The sequence below is a fragment of the Passer montanus genome, unplaced genomic scaffold (genome assembly GCF_014805655.1).
Source record: "Passer montanus isolate IOZ18808 unplaced genomic scaffold, ASM1480565v1 scaffold2, whole genome shotgun sequence".
Lineage (NCBI taxonomy): Eukaryota > Metazoa > Chordata > Aves > Passeriformes > Passeridae > Passer > Passer montanus.
This window is the reverse complement of record NW_024366591.1, coordinates 5,285,110-5,300,515: the sequence shown is the minus strand read 5'-3', so window position 1 is coordinate 5,300,515 and position 15,406 is coordinate 5,285,110. Positions and strand designations below refer to the sequence as shown.

Genomic DNA, 15,406 nt, shown 5'->3' with positions numbered 1-15,406 from the left:
AGGATCTGTTTAAGAAACACAGTGGCTTCAAACAATATTAAGCTGAACTTCCCCCAGTTCAGCAGTAAAAGAACATGAGTTACAAGGCTACCATCATAGGCCCACAATTTCAAAGAACAGAAGATGTACTCTCAACTGCTCTAATTTAACAATACTAATCTCCCATTATAAATCTAGTCTTTACCTACTAATCCTAAAAATAGCAACTCTCTCACAAATGTCAACCAACTAACAGGGTGTCAATCACAGCATTTTATAGATCATAATCAAATCTTGCATTAACTGCAGGCCTGGTATATATAATAAAGTTTTGAAAACCAGTCCCCAAAAAAACAATTAGTAGCAACATATTTAAGAATAAAAAACCCAAGTCTCACATGGTTCAGAAACTGAGGGCAAACCTAAAGATAGTTTGGCTGGGAGTAGACACGATGGTGGTGGGGATGGAGCAAAGACTTAATGAATAAATACAAACCTCCACTGACATGCACTTCATAAAGTGAGTATTTAGGGGATGATAACATTCGCATGTCTGGTCGAAACTTCTCTGCAAGAGTTTCTATCACATCTTGAGTTGTGGCAGTACTAGAGACACGGATACATTTTGTTGCAAAATTTCCAGCTGCTTTGTCTTGGAAGTAGAATCTCATTACTCCATGAAACTCGAGATCCTGTAAAGAAATAAAAATACAAATCTGAGTGCCGGCTAACAGTTATAAGGTTCAGAGTTCTTTTATTATTTGTTACACATTTATTATGAAAATATCAGACCTCCAACATCATACTGGTTTTCAAAATTTTCATAGTTTTAAAAACCAGGACACTATAAACTTGAAAAGCTACCCTGCAAAATGAAATTAAGGACTATCTATTACTGAAAATACTGAACTTGAATCTTTAAGTATTCAAATTTACAGCTATATTCAGGAGAATTAATAAAACCTCTTTTCTAAAACCTAGAGACACTTCTTAAAGACTGAGAACAGGTCCCTGCAACCCAAGTCTGTAAAAGTACATGCTCAAGGAACAGCAGTGTGTCTTGATGAGAACAGCTTGCTGTAACAGAACTCACAGGATCATCTTTTCTCTCCTCTTTTCACCCCTTCATGCACTCCTCTCTCATGCTGGCATCTGTTTGTCCCAGAAGCAGCCTTTCAAGGAAGCTAAACCTTTGACCTGCTTATATTTTTTATTTTAAGAAAGGTTAGTCTTTGGTACAGCTCCCTAAAGACTTTGCGAGGGGAAAAAAGCTTCAGCACCAACACAAGGTGAAGAAAAGGACTGCAGCTGTCAGCCAGGTGGCTACACTACAACTGCAAAGGCAATTTGCTCAAGTGTTTTCCTTTGCCACTGAAGCCTGTGCTCTACTGCAGCACACCAAACTTCAGGAGGATACTGTCTGCTTATGCTAGTCGACTACCTGTGTGAACAACTCTAAATTCAAATTTTAGTTCCCCATTAGTCTCCACCCAGTCAACTTTTGCCCCTTGCATAAATCCCAGCAATCATGGGGCCCTGCACTCAAGGGGAATGAAGGATATTCAAGTCTCCAGCTGACTTTGTCAAGTTTACTCTACAGTTTAATAATCACTCTCTCTCTTCACTCTCCAGAGGCTTTGAAATAGGCAAATCCTTAGTTGCTGAGCACAGTGACAGATTTTATGCTAGGCACAGCCCTTTCCAGTACTACATCTGATCACAGGACACACATCACAACGCTTCTGATATTTACTGAAGCTACTCTATCATTCAGAAGACCTTTGCAAAGAGAAAGGAAAAAACAAGATTTTAAAAGGAATTAAGAAGTCAAATAACCTACACTTAGACAAACATCAATGTCACCTAGATACATGCAGAAATAAGCACTGTTCTTCTCAGGATATTCCCAAGCCTACACCAACACAGCAGTCCAATGAAATGCGCTACGGACCTCAACAATTGCCAATTGTGTTTTATTCTCTGTTGTTATCTGAACAATTTACAGAATTAATCTTTCTGAGCCTGCACTGTTGTTCTGACAAAACTATGTACTGTACTTCCAAACTAGTGTTCCTTGCTGCAAGAAGTTACAGTTTCCACAGTCCTCACTCCAGCTAACTCCCACCTCTGCATACACTCTGAACTTAATGCAATTTATACAACCATGGGTATAATTCTTCAGCTGTGAACATTTTTGTAACAGCTACTACTCACCTCTCAAAAGTATCCTAACTACTTCATTTCTTGTCTTTAACTATATATACACCAAATTATTAACTAATTATCCATACAAGGACTTACCCCTTCAGCATGACTTACTCTCATGCAGAAGGCTACCAAATGACTTCTGGAAATCCTACCTACCATACTGAATTGGAGCTTCCTTACATGTGTTCTTGCTAACTCTTTCAATAAGTTCCAAAAGGTCTGAAGCACAACTTCTATTCTAAGTCCTGCTGACCTTTCCACAGTCTATTATAATAGACAGCATATGTCCATGAATTCTGTAGATTAATGCAGTTTCTTCTCACACAGAAGATCACCAGTGAACGTCCTTTGTAATACTGGTTTCACAGTGCATTTGCAGCCAACGACCTGAAGGTGTCCACCTAACAGAGCCATTACAGACCACTCAGTAAAATTACTTAATCTCTCACTTCCTTCAGTTACTGGATGACGATTCTCTAGTTCTAGTAACTTGCTTTCTCGCCTTTTTCTCTTTAAAAATTATGATTTGAAAGCATTCTTCAAGTCTTTTTTTTTAATCTCATGCTTTTATATCCTACTTGTCAGATTTTATATCCTCACAATTTTCCTAATTTGGATACTACTTCAGCTTTCTAGTAACTATCTTTGCCTGATGTTCAGTCATGCCAGCTTCCTTTCACACTTCCCTTGATAGCTGGCATGCTTTTGGTCTGTACCTCCAGCACAGCATCTTAACTCTCAGCAGGCATAGTTATCTGCATACTTACTTGTCCCTTTCAGCTTTACCAAGCCTTCCTAGGCGTTCCTATGCTGCATTTCCAACTGGCTTGGAAAATTCTGTACTTTTTGCAAAAAAATAAATCTAAGATTGTCATGATCTCTAGAAAGGAGAGCATTTTCATAGGTAATACTCTGAACCACGTCCCATGCATACTTTTGTGCAGATTTGGTTTAAATGGTTGCCTCTCCTGCTAATACTCCTTAACCATGATGCTTCACAAAACAGCCACATTATTTTTATAATCAACTTTAATCTCAATCCACTTGTTTGATCTTTGTAAAAGACAACACATAAGCCTTCTGAAGAAGTATCATGAAGCATAATCATGTCCCATTTCAAACATTTATTTCCCTTTATACAAGGTTTTCCCCACCACCATCTCAAGGTACTGCTGAAGCAAGAATTTTAAAAGAGAAAAATAGGCACATTCCTAATATTTTCCATGCATTATGTACCGTGTGAGTACATGAGATAAGATTCAAGTAGCTTTTTTCAAATTTTTTTTTTTTTTTTTAGGGAGAGCAGATTATTTTACTGAGGACACACTCTACTGCCAAGTAGCCATGCTTTTAATTTGCAGATTTTTAAACAACACACTAGAGATTGAAGAGCAAGGGAATGGAACACAGGTCCATTCAGAGAAGATGTAAGAAACAATCCAAGAAGCCTTCTAAACTACCATGTTTGTTGTTGTTGTCGTTGTTAATATTAGTAATATCAATAAAAATAACAATGAAAGTTGCAACTTATTTCTACTTCCAGTACTAACAAAGCAGACAAAACAAAAGTACATTCTGATTCTCAAGATACAATGTCTGTATAAGCAAGTTTTGTTTTTATTTTCCAAAAGAAGTAATGCATTTTTCTAATACTGCCATTTGACAATCTGGATGTAAAACCAACTGAATGCAGTGACCACTGACTATCCATTTCCCCCAACCTCTTCTACAGCAGCTTCTCAAGCTGTGTCCCCATAAACCATGTCCTTGTCCCCTCCCCACTACTTTTTCTAAAGTTTTCTGTTAAAAAAAAGACTGTAGAACAGCATCACAATATTCTATCACTTCCCCATATAAAAGTCCTTTGAATGTTTTATTTCCATTATGTTCCAAACTGTACCTTGGGGCATTGTTTATACTATTACAGCTTTAAATAAAAGTATTTGATGACATGGATGTAATTGGTTTCACATTTCAAAAAATCAGAAAACAGGAGACCAAAAAACAACAACAAAAAAAAACCCTTTTACTCTTCATTATTTTTTTGATATTGCATGTGCATTTGCGTGTATAGCTGCAGTTCAAGCCATATTTAACTTTCTGGCCATGTGCTTAGCAGATAAATTCCAGCTACATACAGACAGATGCCACCACTCACACTCAGACAACAAGCTAGGCACCGTGTTTAAATTTCCACTCTCCACTCTAACTCTGCATTAAAGTGCTTATTTTTCCAGAGTTTTGTGTTTCATCCTCAAACTCATTCACTACTGAATTTCTCTGTCAAGACTGCTAGGCACATTCACTGCAGTTTATAATACAAACTTGTGTCAAGAAAAGAGGCTAAAGAACAAAAATTGCTTGTCCTAAGCCAGGTAGATACAGAAGTATCTATTATTCCCTGATATATTGTAAGCAAAGGAATCTCCCCAAACCACTTAGAAATCTCTTGAAACCATCTTTCTCCAAAGATAAGAACTGTAATTTCTCATTTAACAAAAATAAATTAAAATGTTTTCTGTATTTCAAGAGTGACTATTATTTAAGTGTATGAACACTCTTAAATTCCTCTCAGGAGTTTATATGCATGATAAGCAATATTAGCTCTATTATCTGATCACTTTTGATATTTTATGTATCTGCTGTGCAAGTTCGTGTAGGCTCACATAGGAATGCAAGGATACAGACCAGTCCTCAGCCACACAAGTACAGTCAATTTTCACAAAATTTTAATTCTGATCATCTAGACTGCAAAATATATTTTGAAGATCATAGAGTGAAAGTCAGCTTTTTAGGCCTTTCAAATAATAAAGGACACTTTCCTCAAATACAAAGCATTATTCCTTTTTATCAGTATCAAATGAAGTAATGGTAGGTTCCAAAAGCATATCCTACACAAAAGGTTTTAACTTACACAATAGTTGCCAGTTAATCATCATTTCCTGGTTTTACAAACATAAGTAAGCTGCACCACCTCCTCATTAGGCACAAAGGAAAGAGTTTACAGAAGCATTTCAAATACCTAGTTATGATTTTTTTGCATAAAGTCAATGACAGGCAGTAACGGCTTCAAAACCAATGGAACAAATGTTCCAAAAGTGTGTCTTCAGAAAACAAAAACACACAACAGTGTCAGAATGAAACACCTGAAACACTTCCTCAAAGTGAAACTACTTCAAAATTCTACAAAATCTTGTGAAAAGCTTTGATTAAGCATTCTTAGAAAACATCTGCCTTCTCAGTGCTATCACTCTCCTCTGACATTCTCCTTGAGAAGCTCAGACCATCATTATATGAAAAAGAGCACTAGAAAAGCAGGAAGCAAACAAACTTTAATACATTACAAAGGCAGCCACACAGAACACTCAAGTCAGACTTAAAACTGAAGATGTGAGGTACAAGTTATCACATCGATTCTCACCAATGTTTTCCATGAGGCTTCACAAAAGTGACTCCTGTTTCTCAAAACAGTTTGATCTTTAAATCTAGTTCCCAGTTACTTACTGTCAAGGGCGTATTTCTGCTTTAAAGCAGTAAGCAGTAATAATCAAGATCACTCATTTGAAGCTATGCTACAGAGAAATGCAAGTAAGTAAAAGATGGAGGGAAGAGCATGTCAAGCTCCCCTCTCCAACTAGGAGTGGTTACATACACATGTGAAAACTATTAATAATTATGGAAGGCAAAGGTGTTTAATACTTTGGCAATCCAAAACAAAGAAAATCCCCACCAAAAAACATCACATCCAAACCTGTCTTTCTGCCAATCATCCCACTCCTTTTACACAAGAATATAGTAGTCAAGAGGGAATATGAAATACAAGTAGAAAGAGATAAAGATATTGCACTGTACATGAAGCTCAGAAAAAGCCTGCAATGTGACACAATAGGATTTGCAGCAGGGAAACTTGGACTTCCTGGAGAATCTGAGAAGATTCTGCAAACAAAACAGTAATATCCAGGAGCCATCATCCACAGCCATGCTCACATGAGAAAGGAAACCCCTCCTTTAAAGTGTCAGAGATAATGAGAGTATTTATCACAATATCTAGGGCACAGCAATGAAAGAGATCAAACTACAACTCCCACAAGCCAGCAAAGAATACCCACAGGCTTTTAAACTCCTATCCCACCGGTGTGCATCACAAAGCACTACATACTTCAATACTTAAGAGTATTACACACTAACCATTAAAACTATTCGATCTCTGGAGCAGCAAATAGACAAGCTTCCCTTCAGAAATCCTCATCTGCACCCCTCCAAGAGGCTTTGATCTCTTTCAGCTGCAATGGTAACACTGTTTGCCTTGCAAGCACATTCTGCATGACTGCATCTAGAAATACCCAAATCCACTACTAAGAATATGACATCTTTCTTCATGCTCCATTCAAATTCTGCAAGCAAAAATCTACAGAGAACTAAGCTGCAATTACTATTCAGGCACATGTGCTTGCTGCTCAGGAGTTCTGCTAATAGCATATAAATAACATTAAAACCAATCTACAGTGAACAAAGTAGAATTAAAGCACATACAAGTTGCTTTCAAATTAATTCAGGCCACAATACTGATATTACAGGCCAGCACAGCAACAGTATTATCACTGCACGATATTCTGAAACATTCATATAATGCCTTTGTATCTGACCCGTTGTCAGTCTACACAGTAAAATGGAATTGCTTCCTTTGCCTCTCCAAAAGCCATATGTATGAAACAAATCTATGGAATTCTAATGAGTACAAGAAGATTTTTTTTTTAAAATCCTATAATATTTTAAAACCTGTTCAAATCAGTAAGGCAATAGGTACTGTAAAATTACATGAAGGTGAGGTTTCTAGCACTCATTTCCAGTTCTAGCACTCAATTCCCATCATGACTACTCAACTTGAAACTTGAGGACAAACAATACTATTAAAAAGGAATTTCAAATAGTTTGTGGGTTTTTTTTAAATCCTGGTAACTGTTATAAACTGTTTTCCATGTAGAAAAGAAACAGTATTCTTGTTAAACTACAGTTTTTGAGTTAACTTCAAAAAGTGCAGCTTCATGATAAAAGACTAATCTAACAGAAGAAAGAACAATACAGATGTAAAAAACAGCTCCTATAGAACATAATTTTCATCAGCTTTGCTTCCTCTTCCAAACCTTTGACACCTGGATCAACAAAGACTTTCCACTACAGAATGACTCATTCTGCCACAACACTTCAGACACTGTAATGTGCACAGAAGCAGGACCAACAGCTGACCTTTCTGTCAGAGAGAATTACCAATAACCCACAACACAAAGATCATAACTAAGTGAAACCTCCTCTTTATTTTCCTGAGGAAAATTGCACCTTAGGAACCAGCCCCACTACATTATGAAACAAAACCTCAATGCCAAAAGACAAGAGGTGCTACAAACATTTTCACAGTATAAATGTAATGAAATGAAATCAATACAGAAGCCACTTCAATACAGAGGCAGTATATGACAAACAGTGCACAAAATCTTAAACTAAGGCCAAAATTCAAGTCTATAATTATTGCATCCACTAGAAAATGATTAACTTTTATAAATGCAGCTTTAATGCCCATATGAACCCTGAATTATCATAGATGCAGGTATTTTACTGTATACTTTATAAGCATTGTCCCTGCTTCCTGTTGCTTATCTGTCCCCAGCTGTCGGAACCCAGGACATCTCTCTGGATGCCCTGGATGGCTCAAAGCCCTGGCAGGGGCTCGGAGACCCTGGCAGGAAGCCAAAGACACCTGGAAATTCGATCTTAACTCATGGAGCAAATTACCAACCTTATATGAAGAATTACAAGTCACAAAAGTTTAAGTGGCATAGTAGTAGCAATGACAGGGTGAAGGGAAAATTTTTGGAGCATGGTACAGGGGGGTTTGGAATTCTGTACATGGGGGTCAGGGGTTCCAAGATGGAGGGATTTGGGCCTGCCCTGTCCTTCTTTCTTCTCCCTGGCATCCATGTTCAGGATGACATTGACATTCACAGATTGGTTTAGAGTAGAAAGTCACTGTCTAACATAAGTGACAGGTATTGGAATATAACTGTAAACATAGTATACGTAGTTTTTAGTATAAAAGATAGCACCAGCCCTGTGGGCGGGCAGTGTGCCTCAGACCAACCTGCAGAACAGACCTTGGCAAGCCAAAAGAAAATGTTTTAGATAAAGAAATAATAAACAACCTTGAGAACGACAGCCGAAGACTTCTTGACTTCTTTGGCAGTTGGGTTAGGGAAAAAAGACTTTTAACAGAGACACACCTCGGGATCTTCTCAACCAGACCAGAGGAGATCTTGAGACCCAACAGCAAGACTAATTAATACAAAACCTCTTGGGATTAAACAAACATTATTGTAATCTTCAATACTTTCCTGCTATCTTACACCTTACAAATCAAAAAATTAAGTTTCAAAAGAGACCCATCTACACCAGCTAGATGAAGAAGGTCCTACTGAGTTCAAAATAAAACAAAACAAGTTGTTTTCAGAGTAATCTTTTACCAGAGCCACATTCTGTGGTGCCATCAACCATACTTCATTCTGAATACACCAAAGTTTTTATAACCTTTTACAAAATATATTATTACACAAGCAACATGAACTGTCTTCACGTAAGATTCACGAGTCGAAAAGTAGCTTTTCATTAAAAATGAAAAAAAATTGCCAAGGGCACTCCTCAAAAGTATGACAGACATTACCTTCCAATCCTTAATTTTCAAACCATCAGTACGTGATCAGCAAAATCAGCACAGCACTTGCAACACAGCTGCTGCCTGCCCCCTGCAGGGTGTGCTTTGTTAAGCTGTGGTGGACAGCATTTACACAATTAACCAGAGAACACATAGATCTGTTCTTTGTACAAAATGAAACCTGCAGTTAACTGCAGAAATCAAACAAAAAATTATTTCAACAATAAGCACTAGAAACAGTTTGGTAATTGTTTAATCATTCATCAGCCTGATTACATTCAAAATAAAAATAAAGCTACAGAAGATTAAATCATATCCCCAAATTAAAACATACCATCAGTTACAAACTATATTGATACTGGTATCATATAGATTCTCCCAATACCTTTATACTGAGGGCCTTGCGGCAACTGTCAACACATACTCTGAAAAAAAATGTACCCAACAAAAGCTTGTTAAGAAAGCTATTGTTATTATTATGATTAGGAAAATTGTTTGAAGGCAGTGATATGACGTTAAGGAAACAGAAAAGTGATTGATGTACACTTGGTGTATCAAAATACCCTGAAGGTCTCCAACAACAGGAGAGAGGTACACACATAGCTCAATCATACCTGAAACCAGATAAAAAGCAAGTCAAAACCAAACAAAGCCTCCTTCGAATTAACATGACATATTTAAAAGAGGAAAAATAACAAATAGCAATGGGCCTCAATAAAATATTGCTTACCTTCCTACTATTTATTTACAACCTGTCACTGTTGTGCAACTAAGACAATTGCTAAGGAACAACACCAGAAAACTTAGAGAAGAATTAAAAGTACAGACAATGCCCTATGACATTTTTCAGATGCATCTCCAAAACTCACTTAAATAAATCAGTTTTCTCCATACTGTTTACTGTGTTAAAAACTGCTCCTTTTGAACAGTTCCATTTGTGAAAAACAACTGCTCACTTTGAAAATTTAAAAAGGTTTATTAAACCTTGACAAAAACACAACAAAAGGACTACAAAAGGAAAAATTCGCAGCACTGAGAACTGCCCTCGTGGATACCACGTGGCCAGTTCGTCTTCAAGATGGATGCTCAGTCTTTTATACCCCTGCGGGTTGCATCAGCCAGCCCTGGCCCCTCCCAAGCTGTCTGTCAGTCAGCTCTTCTTTGGCATTTACCGGTGGAGACTGTTTTTTATAACTTGACTGGACTCCAGGTGTTGCCATATGCCACACCCCCTTAGCAACAAGCTTTTCCATTCCCAACTGCCCCAGGTAAGGGACACGTGCACGCCTTCTCTCTACCTGTTATAGACAACCCCGGCTGTTTGATAGTAACAATACAGGGGTAAAAGGGAACTATGGGGACGACAGAGGACATCTAAACTCTAACAACATAACTATACATCACTAAAGCTTTTCTTAATATTCACACAATAGTTATCCCTTAACTGTGAGAGCCAATCATCTCATTATCCATCCATAACACATTTAGAAGAAAAGAAACAGATTATTATATCCACCTGAAACCAAAAAGGAAAATCTAAGGGTGAGAATGAAAGTTCAAGAACTGGAAGTCTGATTTTTCACTGTCATTGCTACTTGCAGAACTGCAATCCCTGTATTTAAAACATCTTCAGACATCAATCAGGCCACAAAAAAGACTGCCCTTACTCACTTTAACATTAAAAACACAGACACACAGTCAGCAACAGAAACTCTAGCGCTGCAGAAAGCACTTCCTCATACCGACACACTCATTCCCACCTCCTCTCTTATGCCAGGCACCAGCATCCTACAGCTGTACAGCAACATGAATCAGGTTAACTTGGAAGATATTTCCCTTCATTCAGTGTGGAGGAAATTGTCAGTGCTAGCAGTTGGGGGAAACTGTCCTGCTGGCACCTTGTGTTAACTTGAAGGAACCACGAAACAGCGACCTCTGCAAAGCTGGACACTTCATTCCTACTTCTGCACCAGCATCAGCACATGCCTGACTCCAGCACGATAAGCCAGTGGGCTCTTACTGCTTTTTGTCTCAGGCTATGCTGGCTCGGCTGTGAAGTCTTGATACAGCCGATAAGCACCAGACCAAAGAAGGCAGCAGAAGTGCAGCAGCCTAGCAGAGACTGGCAGTCCTAATGAGCTAAGTGGAAACTAGTTTGTTACCGGAATGGCAAATCTCTCAAATATTTTAAAGACGTAGTCCACAATCACATGGCATTTAGATAAATTAATTTTCTACAGTCACAAAGTAAAATTTAGAATACTGTAATCTTGAGGCTATTTCTATAACTGGCATACAAATTGTTCAATTCCAGAGTTACATGATAATTTCTCTACAACTTTATTAGTTTTTCCTCTGTAATAAAACTCTGATACAGGAATGTCTTAGAAACAGTCTTAAAACCATAAAAAATGACAAGTAGTATGCAAATTCATCTGTGAAACTACTAAAGCCAAAAAGATACTGAGTTTTCACTCAAAAAGAAGTCAATCAACTTATAGCAGAAAGCTGCATTACAGAAAAAACCATTTCCACCAGCAACCAAACTCATGAAGTCTGGTTTCTTGCAGCTATCTTCCAAAAGCTGATCACAGTTTTATTATAGATGGCACAAATAAAATTATTCTTAACATTTTCCTCCCATATGGATTCTCTAGTGTCCAGAAGTACATACACTACTTAGTACAAACTAAATCAAATTTGTTGTCTGTTTCTGACCTCTTTCAGTGGTGATTCCACACTCCTGACATAGGCTGAAGATTCAATCAAAGAACCAACAGACCAAATAAAACCCAAATTTGACAAGCTGGTGCCTATTGATAAGCTGTCACCAGCAAATACATAGAGCAGCTCAGAAACCATGCCCACTTCAACTGCCTCACATTCACTTGGACAAAACATTCATATTTATTTGCTTTCAGTATAACCTCTATATTGGAAATAATAGAAATAAAGTCTCACTACAGGACAAAAAAAAAAAACCTCGACACCAACAATCCTTTAAATGAACAACTGTCTGGAATAATTTCTGGTAATTAGCACTGCATTTTTACTATTTTAGTATCAGGCTTTATTATGATGAGGGTATCAAAGGAAACTATAAAAACAATCATTTTTACAATAATGAAACAAGGGTCATGCCATGTATTTGTGCTGACACAGCCAGTAAAGTTTGAGCCATGTTCTACTCTGTAATGATAAACTTGATTGTGTTACCCTGGCTTCTCTAGTCATGTGGCATGAGCTGGAATCAGCACCATACAGGGTTAAGACATCCAGCTGCACTGACTGAAGGAGAAAAATGCTGGTGCTATCTGATACACTGCATGGAGGAGCTTTGGCAACCAGGCTAATTAGTCAGGAGTTTGAAATAGGAATGCTAACAAGCCTAATAGAAAAAACAAGCACCTGATTCTCCTGAAGTAGACAAACTGCTGCCCGGAATCCGCATGAAAAAAAAAATATCCCAAACCTCAAGACTGAACATTCTGACTTAGATACAACCTTTGAATGAATTTCAAAAAATTATTTCCCAAATAAGTTTGGTTAGTCAAGCATGTTTGAAGTAATAATTTAAGGTCAAAACGTACCACTAAATGCAATTTTATTGTAACAAATTCTATAGAAATGGGGCAAAGGACCTCTTTTTCAGCTACTACTGTTTTTCTTCCCTACCTTCCCTTTGCTTTTTAAGGGCAAATCTGCCATACTTCAGGCTATGGAATAATCGTCTACAAAAATAGTTCTGAAAAAGATCCCAAACTGAAAATCTGCACCAATGAATGAAATTATTGAGATGATCTGTGTCATAGCCAAAGACACGGCCACTGTGCTTTTATATGCAGCTTTGTCTAGAGTAAACATACACAAGCTAAGACATCCTTCTGGTTACTTCCACCACACATTCAGAAAAAAAATATATTCATTCGCTACAGATACAACCAATCATGTTTCAAATTAACACATGAAATTGCCACACAGTTTTCGATATTAGAAAGCATTAACTTGAATACTTAAAAAAAAATATATGGGGTTGACATTACAGCTTCCAAACAGGGGAGCATGTCCCAAAAAGAGTTGTGTTTTTGTTTGTTTGGTTGTTTTGGTTTTTTTTTAATTTTAATTCAGTCACTCAAAAACTCCTCCAGGAAGCCTCATTTTGAATAACTCAATTTTATATTTAAAGGAATCGGGTAATTTCTTAAAACTTACAAAGCAGTTTATTAACATCATTCGTTATCTTAATGTTGGACTACCAAGGCCACAGACAGCTTGTGAAAAACCTATACAGTAATTCTAATAGTTTGGTAAAATTCATCTGTTGATAACATTCTCTCTGCAAATCCTACTTAATCCTTTTGTATAATCTTTGGCAACAATTTTATCAAGCTTGTGCTTCGTGAATGATATTCAGCCTCAGTTAGTTGCATTTAAAAACAAGTGCTGACAGCTAAAAAAGGGCTTTCTCTGCATAACACCATATACACTATCTTCATACTGACATTGGTTTTGTACTCCCTGTTTTGTGTTGTTTTCTTTTGACTGTTCTCATACTACAAAATCCTCCATTCTAACAAAAAAGCTAGCTCAAAGCACTCCCAAGCATATAAAATGGTTTCTTCCCAAGGCACCTGCACAAACAAAAACGTTACCTTGCTTTTGATTTTACTCCCTCAATGCTTTGTTTACTTTTAAATCTGAAAGAGAAGACACCATATAGCTATCAACACAACAATACACTTCAATGTTTTGTACCTGCGCTGGCGCCCTTCTCACTGAAGAAGCATTTTACATTCCAATTACCTACCAACTTCCTTTTCCCCAATGGGGTTCCACACTTGCTCCCGATCTACAACAGCGTCTGTTTTGCTAGACTGGAAGCAAGTTCATTGGCTGAAAGGTCCTGCTCTCTAAATAGGCTTATCTAACAAGTAAATCTCTACATCCGAATACTTTCTTCTTTTATGTATCTTCCGTATTATTATTATTATTAATACAGAACACTGAATGTATTAGTCACATAGACCTAGAAATAAATTCCCCAAGAAGTCCCTAATTGTTGATTACTGGATGGCTATCACAAGAGAAAAACTACTCTCTTAAATCCTGCTTGCGGCAGCAAGGGAAAATACGACGTTAAACTAATCCAACAGCAACTAAGAGTTACATTGGAAGGGGCTTTCCCCATCCCTATATACCCCCACTCCAGCTGTGTGTCATTATAATTGTTTCAACACAAGCATTTAGGTGAATTCTAATGAGCCAGTTCAGAGAGAAAGGCCCAACAAGAACTAATTCTAGTCTCCCATCTTCCTAAGGACTTCACCATGGAGTCACATAAAATCCAATGCTGGCATAAAGGAGGGATTAAAAAAACCCAAGCAAACCTGTTCAATAGAAGAAGGGGTGATGGGAGCACTCTCTTGCAGCTAGAAAGCAATTTTACCAGCTTCAGCTGTAAGTATGAAGCCTCATCTACATAGTTTTCTCTTGAGTAGCTATTGACACCCAAAATAAAACCAGTAGCAGTAGTTTACAGAGGTAAGGAATGCTTCCGCAGATCCAGAAATCCAATCGGCTGTATGGTAGAGGCTGCCTTCCATGGTGGAAATAAACTGGTTAGCTGTGGGAATGTAGGAATTTCATCATCCCTGTCTAAACTTCTATTTCACTTGCCTAAGGATGAACAAACAAAACACTATGAAAGTAATACCGTATTTGGAACTCACTACAACAGACCTGAAAAAGGCTATTAGAATAAAATCAGACTATAATTCAATCATTAAATCATTTAACTGAGAACTTTAGCCATGTTTTTCTTTTAGTGCTGGAAGACACAGTAACCCATGCCTATGAGCGGCACTACGCACAAATATACACGATGTTCTACTGCTTCAACTAAAAGTAACTAAAGGTATCAAATGCTAAGGTGGTGTTATTTTCTATTGTAAATAGTATTTTCTCCAAAACATCAGGAGCCACCGAGTGCAGAGTACATTAGAGCTCCAATCACCAGCTTCTAACTCTAGCGTCCAAACTTTTTCAAACATCCTGAGCATAAAAAGGCAAGGGCTCAGTTCAAGCAGGAATGACACAAATGGTACAGGAATTACTCAGCAGCGCGAAGAGATCTCCCGCAAAACACTGCTGTACATCAAATGTTGTCCACACACAAACACTAATAGAGTTTTTACACCCCAGAGAGTCTCCAAGTCTCCAAGAGACCACAGCAGCACCATTCCAACAAAACAAGCCAGAGAAGGAGAGTAAACAAAATTATTCAAAGTCAATGAGATTTTAAAAAGCAGTCAGTTAACAAAATCAGTTCAGAGACAGGGTGGGCTACGCATGTTTAAAAAGCTCTCACGTAGACCTGCTAAAGGTAACATTTCTATGTGCCACCAGTCATTACAACACAGTAGCACTCAAAAGCTTAACTATGGGTGTTAAAAGGTACTTTCCTTCTGTAACTGCATGGCCACTGTATTTCCTTTTATTCTATTGCTTCACAGCCTC

General features: G+C 37.6%; 1 protein-coding gene across 24 annotated transcripts in view; it reads right to left on the bottom strand.

The window, feature by feature from the left end:
* The window catches only part of AFDN (afadin, adherens junction formation factor), a 115,704-nt gene that overhangs the window by 79,870 nt on the left and 20,428 nt on the right, over window positions 1-15,406 (bottom strand). For all 24 annotated transcript variants that reach the window (XR_005627229.1, XM_039706878.1, XM_039706889.1 and 21 more), the window contains exon 2: window positions 476-671. Coding sequence is in view for 23 of the 24 variants with exons in the window: in XM_039706878.1 (XP_039562812.1) it covers window positions 476-671 (196 nt within the window). In the remaining variant the exon portion in view is untranslated. The remainder of the gene's footprint in view (window positions 1-475; window positions 672-15,406) is intronic.